Source organism: Papio anubis, chromosome 7 (assembly GCF_008728515.1).
Source record: "Papio anubis isolate 15944 chromosome 7, Panubis1.0, whole genome shotgun sequence".
NCBI classification, from domain to species: domain Eukaryota; kingdom Metazoa; phylum Chordata; class Mammalia; order Primates; family Cercopithecidae; genus Papio; species Papio anubis.
In genome coordinates, this window is record NC_044982.1 from 122,697,872 (window position 1) to 122,712,317 (window position 14,446).

At 41.1% G+C, this 14,446-nt stretch overlaps 1 protein-coding gene across 3 annotated transcripts in view; it reads right to left on the bottom strand.

The window, feature by feature from the left end:
- Nucleotides 1-14,446, bottom strand: part of ZWILCH (zwilch kinetochore protein) — a 46,463-nt gene that overhangs the window by 3,559 nt on the left and 28,458 nt on the right. For all 3 annotated transcript variants that reach the window (XM_031669229.1, XM_031669228.1, XM_031669230.1), the window contains 5 exons: nt 13,060-13,216; nt 12,519-12,547; nt 9,137-9,273; nt 7,585-7,680; nt 4,702-4,814 (listed from right to left, as the gene is read on the bottom strand). In XM_031669229.1, the coding sequence (XP_031525089.1) occupies nt 4,702-4,814; nt 7,585-7,680; nt 9,137-9,273; nt 12,519-12,547; nt 13,060-13,216 (532 nt within the window). The remainder of the gene's footprint in view (nt 1-4,701; nt 4,815-7,584; nt 7,681-9,136; nt 9,274-12,518; nt 12,548-13,059; nt 13,217-14,446) is intronic.

The window sequence follows — 14,446 nt, forward strand, 5'->3', positions numbered from 1 at the left end:
ATTCCCCCTTCAAGAGTGGGTCTTGCTTTGGGGCTAAAAGACACTGAATAATTTCTAGACAGACACATCAAGAATATATGATGGGTACAAGAGGTTATAAAGTTCAAGCCAAAATGGAGTTTGAGTGTGTTTCTAAGCACACAAATATATGATTTTATAAGAATTCCTTGTTTTTATAAAAGGAGTCACTGGACCAATGCACTAGAAAATTGCTTTAACTCCAACATTCAAAATAACTTTCACTCTTTTTTGATGCAATCCACGTCAAAAAGACTTTAAATGATATGTTTAGTATACTTGCTTATTCAGCTTATTAGGAAAAGGTGTTTCGTCTTGTATGAATTTCCTCAAAACAGAACTCTAATCTCTACAAAATAAAATTTACTTAATTTTTTTGGAGACAGAATTTTGCTGTTGCTGCCCAGGCTGGAGTGCAATGGTGCGATCTCGTCTCACTGCAACCTCTGCCTCCCAAGTTCAGGCAATTCTCCTGTCTCAGCCTCCTGAGTAGCCTGGGATTACAGGAACCCACCACCACACCTGGTCAATTTTTTCTATTTTTAGTAGAGACAGGGTTTCACCATGTTGGCCAGGCTGGTCATGAACTCCTGACCACATGTTTTCTTCTTTAAAAGACATGTTTCTTCTTTAAATTCTTTAAAGAATACATGTTTCCTCTTTAAAAAACAATAGATGTAGATAGAATGTTTCTTTTTGGTTGGTGATTCTAAGCCACAGTTGCACAATGGAATCACCTGAAGAACGTTAGGAATTACTCCTGTCCCAGCTGTACTTCCAGAGATTCTGATATACTTGGTATGAGCAACAGAACTTTTTTTTTTTTTTTTTTTTTTTTGAGACAGTGTCTTGCTCTGTTACACAGTCTGGAGTGCAGTAGCACAACCTCAGTTCACTGCAGCCTCAAACTCCTGGGCTCAACTAATCCTCCCACCTCAGCCTCCCAAGTAGCTAGGACTACAGGCACATGCCACCACACGCAGCTAATTTTTGTATTTTTTGTACAGATCGGGTCCCACTGTGTTAACCAGGCTGGTGTTGAACTCTTAGCCTCAAAGTGATCCTCCCACCTTAGCCTCCCAAAGTGTTAGGATTACAAATTGTGAGCCACTGCACCTAGCTTAGGCAATAGAACCTTAAAAGCTCCACAGATGATTCTAATGTTCAGTCTAAACTGGTAATCATCTCTGTAATCACCATTCCACATCTCATGGCTAAAGCTGGGTTGTATCCTTCTAGATCTTTTTCTAAGTCCCCGTCTCCATGTTTTTGCTACCGTAAGCAATACCACAAATTAACAATCTTGTTCATAGGTCTGTTTGCACATGTCTGATTATATGTGTGTAAAAAATTCCTACTGATGAAACTGCTAGGCCAAAGAATGTATGTATATATGTATGCATTTATTTTTTGAGATGGAGTCTTGGTCTGCCACGCAGGCTGAAGTGCAATGGCAGGATCTTGGCTCATTGCAACCTCCCCCTCCCAGGTTCTAGCAATTCTTCTACCTCAGCATCCCGAGTAGCTGGGATTACAGGCACACACCACCATGCCCAGCTATTCTTTTACAATTTTGATGGGTACCATCTTCCACAGAAGCTGTACAACTTTACATTCCAACCAGAAATGTGTGAGAGTGATTGCGTATTTTCCCATACCCACGCCAGCACTGACACCAAACTTTTTGATCTTTGCTAATATGGAAAAGGTATTTATATAATATAAATTTGCATTTCTCTTATTATAGGTGAGGTTGAGCATGTGTTATTTACCTTTTTTTTTTTATTTTTATTTTTTGAGATGGAGTCTCACCCTGTTGCCTAAGCTGGAGTGCAATGGCACGATCTCGGCTCACTATAACCTCCGTCTCCTGGGTTCAAGCGATTCTCCTGCCTCAGCCTCCCAAGTAGCTGTGATTAGAGGCATGTGCCACCATGCCCAGCTGATGTTTTGTATCTTTAGTAGAGATGGGGTTTCACCATGTTGGTCAGACTGGTCTCAAACTCCTGACCTCGTGATCCGCCCTCCTCGGCCTCCCAAAGTACTGGGATTACAGGCGTGAACCACCACGCCCAGCCATTCTTTTATATTTTTTAGAGATGGAATCTCGCTATGTTGCTCAGGCTAGCCTTGAACTCTTGGGCTCAAGTGTAGCTGGGAGTACAAGCGAGCACATCTTATTTTTAAAATGACACTTGAATTTCCTTTTGGTACACAGTTTACCTTATCCATCTTTCTACTGAGTTATTAATATTTCTCTTACTGAAACATATCCCCTTTTCTGAACATGGGTTGCCAATTTCTTTTTTTTGAGACAAAGTCTTGCTCTGTCACCCAGGCTAGAGTGCAGTGGTGTGATCTTGGCTCACAGCAACCTCCACCTCCCAGGTTCAAGTGATTTTCCTACCTCAGTCTCCCGAATTGCTGGGACTACAGGCATGTGCCACCACGCTGGGCTAATTTTGTGTATTTTTAGTAGAGACGGGGTTTCACCATGTTATCCAGGATGGTCTCGATCTCCTAACCTCATGATCCGCTTGCCTCGGCCTTCCAAAGTGCTGGGATTACAGGCGTGAGCACCTGCGCCTGGCCTTTTTTGTATTTTTTTAGTAGAGACAGGGTTTCACCATGCTGGCCAGACTAGTCTCAAATTCCTGACCTTGTGATCTGCCCACCTTGGCCTCCCAAAGTGCCGGGATTACAGGCGTGAGCCACAGTGCCCAGCCTGGGCTACAAATTTCTTTTCCTAGTTTATAATTTGTCTGTTTTGCCTCTGATATGTTTTGCCATGCAGAAATTTTTCTATTTTTACAGCTGATTCTCAGTCTTTTATCACTTACAGGGTTTATATCACACTTAAAAAAAACATAGCACAATTTTAACTGACAGCTCTCGAAAAATTCAGTTTGGTTATGACTTTTACAGTTCAACTACATGAACAGAGCCTCTAACTGACAGAAATTTCCGTTATACCTAAATAAAAATATACTTGGGAGGGCAGGAGCACAAACATTTTCTGGAAAAATTTTTTGCAAATTATCAATCAGTAAAATAAAACTATTTGTATTCCCAGCAGTGTAGGCCTTTGTAATCTAATTAACAGATTCTGTCTGAAAACTGTCAGATTTGTTTTCAAATAATCCTTACATATTTAAATGAAGGCATTTAAGACCTATATGAATAAGAGACAACAGCACCTTATAACTCACGTACATAAAGATAGGAGTTTGAAAGGTACTTCCTGAAGCAGGAAGACTTGGTAGGCTAGCTAATTACACAAAGGGCTAAAAGACATTCTTTGCCTAATATGGACCATCTGTGATAGAATACTAGCAATCTCAACCCTTATTTCCACCATGGAGAAGATACTATGGCAGAAATACCATCATCGTTTCAACCAGTGCCCAAAAGTGTCAAGTATGAATCAGCATTTCCATCTTACAACCTATTTTTACTCCTATGTCCACATTGCTTGATCTCTTTTGGTAAAAGTTCCTCTATACAAGATAAGGAGAAAAAGCATTCTTTTGTGATTATAATACACTAAATGTTTCTGGGTATTACAGTTTTATAAAAATCATGATAGTTCTGTGTGCGTGTGCGTGTGGCTGTGTGGTGTGTTTCTGAGACAGGGTTTCACTCTGTTGCCCCGGCTAAACTGCAGTGGTGCGATCGGCTCACTGCAACCTCCACTTCCTGGGTTCATGTGATTCTCCAGCCTCAGCCTCCTGAGTAGCTGTAACTACAGGAACAAGTCACCAACACCCGGTTAATTTTTGTATTTTCTTTTTGTAGAGGTGGGGTTTCTCCATGTTGCCCAGGCTGGTCTCTAATTCCTGAGCTCAAAGTGATCCACCCGCCTCAGCCTCCCAAAGTGCTGGGATTACAGGCTTGAACCACCAGGCTAAGCAGTTTTCTTTTTTAAAGAATATGTTTTACACTTAGAGTTCAGGAAAATTACTTAAAACTGGACCCAGGCCGGGAGTGGCGGCTCACACCTGTAATCCCAGCATTTTGGGAGGCCAAGGCAGGCGGATCATGAGGTCAGGAGTTTGAGACCAGCCTGGCCAATATGGTAAAACCCGTCTCTACTAAAGACATAAAATATTAGCTGGGTGTGGTAGCGGGTACCTGTAATCCCAGCTACTTGGGAGGCTGAGGCAGGAAAATCACTTGAACCCAGGAGGCAGAGGTTGCAGTGAGCCAAGATCATACTATTGCACTCCAGCCTGGGCAACAGGGCAAGACTTCATCTCAAAAAAAAAAGAAAAAAAAACTGGGCACACAAGAGCTATAATAACAATCCATTCCAGTAAGATTTATTTTCTTTTTCTTTTTTTGGAGGCAGAGTCTCACTCTGTCGCCCAGGCTGGAGTACAGTGGCACAATCTCAGCTCACTGCAACCTCCACCTCCTGGGTTCAAGGAATTCTTGTACCTTAGTCACCTGAGTAGTTGGGACTATAGGCACATGCAACCATGCCTGGCTAATTTTTTGCATTTTTAGTAGAGATGGGGTTTCACCATGTTGGCCAGGCTGGTCTCAAATTCCTGAGCTCAGACAATCTGCCCGCCCCGGCCTCCCAAAGTGCTGGGATTACAGGTGTGAGCCACTGTGCCCAGCCAGACTTAGTTTATTTTCTATTGGAATTATTTATCTGAACAGATTATAAACCATCTTTACCAGGTTTGTGAAAATTCAGATGGTCTACGGGTGAGCTGTCACTCAGTTGCCAAACTGTCTTAATCTTCTTTTGACCACTATATATTTCCACTCTCCATTTCTGTGGCTTCTCACTAAGGAAAGAATAAAACAACAAAAGAAAAATTGTCAAAAACAGTAATTTTCTTCCTTCCCTCTAAAGCCATTTAGTGAAGTCCTCAAGTGATAAGCACTGAGGACAAAGAGGTAAATGGGTCACAATTCTCGCCCTTGAGGTGTATAGTCAAGAGAGGGAGAAAAACAAGAATAAAAGTAACAGTTTGGAAAAAAAAAATGCTACAAGAGAGAAATACTAGGTATGTTAGGGGAAAACAGAAGACAGGAATATAACTCAGACTGGGGATTGCAGAGTTGGAAAGAATCCTCAGAGGCTGTAATGTGTGAGCTGAGTATGAAATAACAAGGAGTTAGTCAGGCAGATAAGGTCCAGGATGAAGGAATGAAGCATGAGTAGGCACCGAGGGTTAAAAGAGAAGAAAGTCTGAAGAAATGCAGTAACAGAGCATCCCTGTGATAGGAGCCATTTAAACAGGAGGAAGTCCTGGTAGGATCTGAACTTTTAGGAAGATCATTTTGGCAATGACATAGAAAAGATAACAGAGGCAGAGAGCACAGTTAGGAAAAAGGGTTTTACCACAGTCCAGGTATGAAATGATTCGGATGTGAAACAAAGTTATGATGATGTGAAGATGTAGAGAAGGGGACAAATTCTAGAGTTACCAAGGTCTAGACTCAGTAATCTTTTTTTTTTTTTTTTGAGACAGGATCTTGCTCTGTCACCCAGGCTGCAGTGCAGTGGCGTGATCACAGTTCACTACAGCCTCGACCTCCAGGCCTCAGGCAATCCTCCCACCTCAGCCTCCCTAGTAGCTGGGACTACAAGTGCATGCCACCATGCCTGGCTAATTTTTATACTTTTTTGTAGAGATAGGGTTTCACCATGTTGCCCAGGCTGTCGGTAACCATTTAAAGGAATGAGGAATGAGTGGAGGATAAGCACTAGCTTTATGTTTTGGGCATTAGGTAGAGATTAATGATGGTCATTTGAGAGACGAAGTATGGGAGGAGGAAAAAGCACTGAGAAAGAGATGAGGTGTTTGGCTTGACAGTTTGAACTGCTACTTCAATAAGCTGGGGATTCTCAGCTAATAAGCTTTTAGAAAAATGGGTCTGAAGCTCAGAGAAGCTGGAGGTGTGAGTTATGAATTATCGTTCGCCTAGATAAGTTGAAGCCTTGAGAATAAATGCAATCACCAAGGGAAGATAGGAAGTAATAAGAAAAGAAGGCAGAAGGTAGAGTCCTGGTGAAAAGCAGCAGAGGAAGAACAACTTGAAAAGAGAACTCTTCTCAGCCTTTCAGGTGGGCCAGAGAGGTAGAAATCAAATGAAGACAGATGCTATGTCACAGAAACTAAGGAGACAGGTTCAAGAAAGCAATAGTGCTAAATGCCAAACAGCCTTATAAGTGCTTACTGAAGTAGGCCGGGTGTGGTGGCTCACACCTGTAATCCCAGTACTTTATGAGGCCATGGTGGGCGGATTACGACGTCAGGAGTTAAGAGACCAGCCTGGCCAACACAGTGAAACCCCGTCTCTACTAAAAATACAAAAATTAGCCAGGTGTGGTGGCAGGTGCCTGTAATCCCAGCTACTTCAGAGGCTGAGGCAGGAGAATCACTTGAAACCAGAAGGCGGTGGTTGCAGTGAGCTGAGATTGCGCCACTGCACTCTAGCCTGGGCAACAAGAGCAAAACTCTCCCTCAAACAAACAAACAAAAAAAGTGCTTACTGAAGTAGGAAGAATTGGTGGGCCAACCAATTACACAAGGTGCTAGATAGAAAATAATCTTTTACTGAAATGCATCCACTGGCTTTGACAATTAGAAGGCCATTGGTGACCTTTGCCAGAGCAATTTCAGGGGGAATGATAGGAGTTTGACTAAGAACAAACTAAATAGAGTGGCTGTAGTATGAGAGAAATTTCAAGTATATCATATGCTGAGAGAAGAGTCAGGGAGACCCTCACTGGAGGTAACCTCAGTGTCCATGTGGATGAACAATCTATCATCTCAGTCTCACCATACTTTCTCTAATCCCAAACCCTTCTCTCACTCCCACAGTTATACCCTGGACCCTATTATCACTATCCTGGCCATTTTTCTCCTCATCTGTCATTTCCTTTCGGGCTATACTTTCCACTCTTCTCTGAAGGAATAACAAATACAGAGAAAAATGAAAGACTAGAGGCCCAACAGTCTAGAGAGAGGTCTGAGAGAAGGAAGAGGGAGAACTCTGTCAGACTATGGTCACAGATGATTAAGGTTTCAGAGGTGACAAAGCTCTGGGTCATGAGGTCCCTACTGAATGTGAACACTGAAATCTTGCCTGGGATCATGGCTGGTATTGTTATTATCGAGACGGAGTTTCGCTTTTGTTGCCCAGGCTGGAATGCAACGGCATGATCTCGGCTCACTGCAACCTCTGCACCCTAGGTTTAAGTGATTCTCCTGCCTCAGCCTCTCAAGTAGCTGGGATTACAGGTGCATGCCACCACACCTGGCTAATTTTTGTATTTTTAGGAGAGATGGGGTTTCACCATGTTGGCCAGGCTGGTCTCGAACTCCTGACCTCAGGGGATCCACCTGCCTCAGCCTCCGAGGCAATGCTGGGATTACAGGCGTGAGCCACCACGCCCAGCTATTATTATTTGTTAATAAAGACAGGGTCTCATTATGTTGCCCAGGTTGGTCTTGAACTCCTGAGCTCAAGTTATCCTCCCACCTCAGCCTCCCACAGTGCTAGGATTACCAGCATGAGCCACCACACCTAGCCAAAACTGCTTACCTTTGATATAAGTTCTTTACAGCAGTTGGTCTGACTGGCAGCTGAAAAATGTGTTGCTCATCAAGAGGATTTTGTTTGTAATATTTTATGCAGATCCTGAAAAAACAAAATTGAACCTCCTTTGGAAAAAAGAGCCATTTGAGATAATGGTTTTCTAGTAGTCGAAAGCTCGTAAGGGAAACATTTTATTGAGTACTACTAACTAAAACATCAGGGAATACTTTTAGAGCCACAAAAGTAAACAAACAAAACAACCCCCCAAACCAAACTTAATGTTTTTTTCTTTGAAAACAAATCTCATTCACTTTTTAAAAATTAATAGACATATTTCTCATAAATATAAAATATATTTGAGGCCAAAGGCTTCATGGGGAGAGAGGTTACAGAAAGAGAAAAACAATACAAAAAAGAGGCAGAAGAGAAACAAAAGTACAGCTTCCATGGTTTTCAGAGTCCAAGGAATTACAGTTAACTCATTCATTCCAATGATCTATAATGGGCAAAAAAAAAAAAACAAAACCTTTGAGATTCTATAAACAATAACAATTTCAAACTTGCCCCTCTACAACTGAGGCAAATTCTAATTTTTTCTTTTTTTTTTTGAGGTGGAGTCTCACCCTGCCGCCCAGGCTGGAGTGCAGTGGCGCGATCTTGGCTCACTGCAACCTCCGCCTCCCGGGTTCAAGCAATTCTCCTGCCCCGGCCTCCCGAGTAGCTGGGATTACAGGCGCATGCCACCATGCTCAGATAATTTTTTGTATTTTTAGTAGAGATGGGGTTTCACCATGTTGGCCAGGCTGGTCTCGAGCTCCTGACCTCGTGATCCATCCATCTAGGCCTCCCAAAGTGCTGGGATTACAGGCGTGAGCTACCGCGCCCAGCTGGCAAATTCTAATTTTGGAAAATGTAATGGTACATTTCCTTCCAGAGGGAAAAGAAACCCAGTCCTTCCACTGGACAGTTTATTTCCTAATTTGAGGCCTCAAATACACATAAGATACCAGCAGTCTGTGTCTGAGAATTATTCCAAATAACCTCTAGTCAAACTAATTGGAATCTTAAATTACAGCAGTCTCTACAATTGCAGCAGGGCTACTGACAGAGGTCTAGTAATCTATTTGATTCCATTATTATCATTTAGTTGGCTGGCAAGGCTATTTTGACCCAAATTGACAGGGGTATAAAGAAGAGAAGGAACTAGTGTTTATTAAGCACCTATTAAGTGTCAGGTATGTTATACACATTACATAATTTCATCCTTCCAACAAATACATGAGGTTATTAGATCCTTTTTACAGATGAGGAAACAGGATTCAGTGATGGAAACTGCCTAAGTAAGTTAGGAAGTGATGCAGCCAATGTCAAATCTGATTCCTTTTGAATCCAAAGCCTTTCCTGCCTATGGCACTGACTTAGTCTCATGCTACTGCTACTATAAAGACAGGATGAAGAGGTTCTATCCTAATTGGTAATAAAAACTGCACATATTTAGGCTGCAACTATTTCAAAAGAAATACACTTATATATAAGTAAAGAATACAGATATACTTACTGTGTTAATGAAAAGAGGAGTTCATGTTGAGATTTAATGAAAGGCATGCAACTGACTAATATTTCTAGAATATGGTGGAGCTTTTGGACACGATAAACCTGTTCTTGTATATCTACTGATGGAGCAATAAAGTATTCCTGGAATGAAAAAATATAAGCAAAATAGAGATTTAAAGCACTAGTATAACCTTTGTAAAGAATATACATATGCCTGCTACACCTAAATTTGGATGCTTGATAATAGGGATTTAAAAAAAAAAAAGACCAAAAGCAGCTAGATAGAATTTCCCACCTTTCAATACTATTATTCAAAATAAATTACAGTCATGCACAATATAACTGTGTTTGAGTCAACAATGGATCACACATATTATAGTGGACTTTTTTATTTTATTTTATTTTGTTTTTTGAGACAGGGTCTCACTCTGCCACCTAGGTTGGAGTGCCATGGTATGATCTTGGCTCACTGCAACCTCCACCTCCTGGATTCAAGTGATTCTCCCGCCTTAGCCTCCTGAGTAGCTGGGATCACAGGCGTGCACCACCATACCCAGTTAATTTTTGTATTTTTACTAGAGACGGGAATTCACCATGTTGGCCAGGCTGGTCTCGAACTCCTGACCTCAAGTGATCTGCCCACTTCGGCCTCCCCAAGTGCTGGGATTACAGGCATGAGCCACTGCGCCCAGCCTACAGTGGTCTTATAAGATCACAATAGAAATGAAAAATCCCTCTCGCCTAGTAGTGACTTTGTAGCTGTAATGGAGTGCAATGCATTATTCCCTTGTTTGCTGTGATATTGGTATGAACAAAACCATTCCTCAAAAAGAGCCTCAGGCAGATGTTTCAGGAGGTATTCCAGAAGGCACTGTTCTCATAGGTGGTAACAGTTCCATGTGTGTTCTTGCTCCTGGAGAGCTTCCAGTGGGACAAGATGTGGAGGCGGAAGACAGTGATACTAATGATCCTGACCCTGTGTAGGCCTAGGCTAATATGTGTGTCTATGTCTTAGTTTTTAACAAATAAATTTAAAACATAAAAAAAGTTAAAGATAGAAAAAAGCTCATAGAATAAGAATACAAAGAAAAAATATTTTTGTATACCTATACAATGTGTTTCTGTTTTAAGTGTTATTATAAAAAAATCAAAAGTTTAGAAAAATTTAAAAGTTTATAATGTAAAAAAGTTATAGTAAGTTATGGTTAATTTTTTATTGAAGAAACAAATTTTTAAATAAATTTGGTGTAGCCTAAGTGCACAGTGTTTATAGTCTACAGTAGAGTACAACAATGTTCTACACCTTCACATTCACTCACCACTCACTCACTGACTCACCCAGAGCAACTTCCAGTCCTGCAAGCTCCATTCATGGTAAGTGCCCTGTACAGGTATCCACGTTTTTATCTTTTATACGTTATTTTTACTGTACCCCTTCTATGTTTAGATACACAAATACCATTATGTTACAATTACCTACAGTATTCAGTACAAAAATATGCTGTACAGGCCAGGCGCGGTGGCTCAAGCCTGTAATCCCAGCACTTTGGGAGGCCGAGACGGGTGGATCACGAGGTCAGGAGATCGAGACCATCCTGGCTAACACGGTGAAACCCCATCTCTACTAAAAAAAATACAAAAAATTATCTGGGCGTGGTGGCAGGCGCCTGTAGTCCCAGCTACTCGGGAGGCTGAGGCAGGAGAATGGCTAAACCCGGGAGGCGGAGCTTGCAGTGAGCTGAGATCCGGCCACTGCACTCCAGCCTGGGTGACAGAGTGACACTCCATCTCAAAAAAAAAAAAAAAAAAAAAATGCTGTACAGGTTTATAGTCTAGGTGTGCAGTAGGTTATACCATCTAAGTTTGTTTATGCCACTCCCTGAAATTTGAACAATAAAGAAATCACTTAATGACACATTTAAAAAAATAATGACACATTTCTCAGAATGTATCCCCATCATTAAGTGAAGCATGACTGTATATACAGATACAGTTGTCCATTGGTATCCATGGAGGATTGGTACCAGGATCCTCCTCGTATACCAAAATCCATGGATACTCAAGTCCCTTATATAAAATAGTATAATATTTGCATATAACCTATGCACACCCTCCCGTATACTTTAAATCACTTCTATATTACTTTACTTCTAGATTACTTGTAATGCCTAATACAACGTAGATCCACATAAATAGTTGTTACACTTACTATTTAGAGAATGACCAAAAAAAAAAAAAAAAAAGAGAATAATGACAAGAAGTCCACACATACTCAGTACAGACATAATCATCCCTTTTCTTGAGACAGGGTCTTGCTCTGTCACCAACGCTGGAGTGCAGATAGACAAAAAAGTAGCCCATGATCACAGCTCACTGCAGCTTCAACTTCCCCCGCTCAAGTGAGCTTCCTACCTCAGCCTCCCAAAGTAGCTGGGATCACAGGCACAGACAACCATGCCTGGCTAAGTTTTTTATTTTTGTAGAGATGGAATCTCCCCATGTTACCCGGGCTGATCTCACACTCCTGGGCTCAAGTGATCCTCCCAAAGTGTTGGGATTACAGGTGGGAGCCACTTGCCCAGCCTATTTTCTTTTTTTAAACGTTTTCAATCTGCAGTTGGTTGAATCCATGGATGCAGAACCCACAGACATGGAGGAACAAATGTGTGTGTATGTATATGTAGTTTTTGTTAGAACATGTTTCCACTAAAAATATATACCCTTAATAAAATGTTTAAAATTTGAATAGTAAAAATTAAACCTCAGAAGGATCCAGTTGAGTCTATTTTGCACAACAGATACAGCTAGTTTTTCTATCTTGTATTTTCATAAGAGAGAAATGATAAACAAATTGATACCATAAATTCATTTTCAAAAGGATCTTCCAATGAACGTCAAAGATCATTACAGACAGTACAGTCAACCTTCTAAAGTTTCTAAATGGGCTAGGAAAATACAACAAAGTTCATAATGATGACCCTGAAGCCCAGAAGTATATATTAAAGATTATATATTTTTTGGAAAATAAACTTTCAAGTGTAATATAAATGGATAAGAAGAATATAAAACAAACATTGCTTTACAGAACCTATCAAAGAAAGGCATTCCCTAACCATTCTAGATAGATGAGATGTGTGGCAGTACATTGGCTTGAGTAGGATATAACTATATATAAGTATCACAAATTTATAGACAGTGAGAAATGACATTGAATGGGCTACTTTTTTGTCTATCTTACTACGCAGTAATAATTAAGGGCACTGACTTTTCTTATTTATCTGTTTCCTAGGATCTAGGAGAGTGGCTGGCATATTATTGGCAGTTAATAACTACACACAGAGTGACTGAATAAAAGAAAAACCAATTTTAGAATTAAAAAAACTCACCAAATGATTCAAAGATGCAAGTTCCTGACCTATTAAGAAAAAACACATACATGCAAAAACACTTCAGGTATTTTCTATTACATGTTAAGGAATCTATACATCCTATATGAAAGAGACTGTCAAGCTAAGTAGTTCCTCACAAAAGGCCAAGTTTTCTGTTATATTATACCATAAATAGATACTAATACTTATTCTAAAAATGATCACAGCTTCTTCCTCATAAAAACCACCAAGTGTGGAGTATTAAAACAGCCTCTCAAAAAAGGAACGTTTTATTTACAATACTAACTTCATAGAACCTCAAATGTTTGAACCAAAAACAAATAAATTATTAAGAACTATGGATATAATGAATTTGATATCTTTATTGGGGGGAAACTAAGGCCCAGAGATGGGAAATGCTCATCTCATAGTGAACCAGGTACGAAGTCAGGAAGGACTACAGACGATGAGGGGCAAGCAGAGAGAGAAAATCTGAGAGTATCTGTGAGTGGTAACTGTGATGTGTTTTTTAATTTTTTGAGCCAGGAAAGAGACTTACCTATGAAAAAACTGATATAATCTTTCTTTAGTTTGTCCAAACCAATTTCCAAAAGCATTTGAACTGGAGTAGTCCCACTGAGAGAAACTGTGTCCATGGTTCCATGATAAGACTGATGAATGAGCTTACTTAGTAAACTGTTACTTCCACTATGGAGCTAGAAATCAAGGAAATTTTATAAAACCATGAATAAATACATACACAAACCCAGCAAGCAAAAAAGAAGCAAATTACAGTAGCTGCAAGCTAAAAATTATAAGCTTGCATTCTTAGTCTCCTAAGACTATAAACTGTTTGAACAAAACCCCCCAAGTTATGAACGTCAGTTTTTTTTTTTTTTTGTGAGACAGTCTTGCTCTGTCGCCCAGGCTGGAGTGCAGTGGCACGATCTTGGCTTACAGCAACCTCCGCCTCTTGGGTTCAAGCTATTCTCCTGCTTTAGCCTCCTGAGTAGCTGGGCTTACAGGAGCATGCCACCACGCCTGGCTAATTTTTGTATTTTTAGTAGAGATGGGTTTTCACCATGTTGGCCAGGCTGGTCTCAAACTCCTGACCTCATGATCCGCCCGCCTCGGCCTCCCAAAGTGCTGGGATTACAGGGGTAAGCCACGGCGCCCAGCCTGAATGTCAGTTTTTAAAATTCCATTCCTGGGACTGGGTGCAGCGGCTCACACCTGTAATTCCAGCACTTGGGAGGCTAGGAAGGGCAGATCACTTGAGGTCAGGAGTTTGAGACCAGCCTGGACAACATAGTGAAACCCCATCTCTAATAAAAATACAAAATTGGCCGGGCATGGTGGCTCACACCTGTAATCCCAACACTTTGGGAGGCCGAGGCAGGCGGATCATGAGGTCAGGAGGTCGAGACCATCTGGCTACCTCGGTGAAACCCTGTCTCTACTAAACACAAAACATTAGCCAGGTGTGGTGGTATGCACCTGTAGCCCCAGCTACTGGGGCGAATCGTTTGAACCCGGGAGGGCAGAGGTTGCAGTGAGCCGAGATTGCGCCACTGCACTCCAGCCTGGACAACAGAGTGAGACTCTGTCTCAAATAATAATAATAATAATAATTATATATATATTTTAAAAATTAACTGGGCATGGTAGGGAGCGCCTATAGTCCCAGCTTGGGAGGCTGAGGCAGGAGAATAGCTTGAGCCTGACAGGCAGAGACTGCAGTGAGCTGAGATTACACCACTGCACTCTAGCCTGGGCAACAGAGCAAGACTCTGGCTCAAAAAAATAAAAATAAATAAATAATAAATAAATAAATAAATACTTAAAAAAAATAGGCCGGGCCTGGTGGCTCACACCTGTAATCCCAGTAGTTTGGCAGGCCGAGGCAGGCAGATCACGAACGGGTCAGAGATCGAGACCATCCTGGC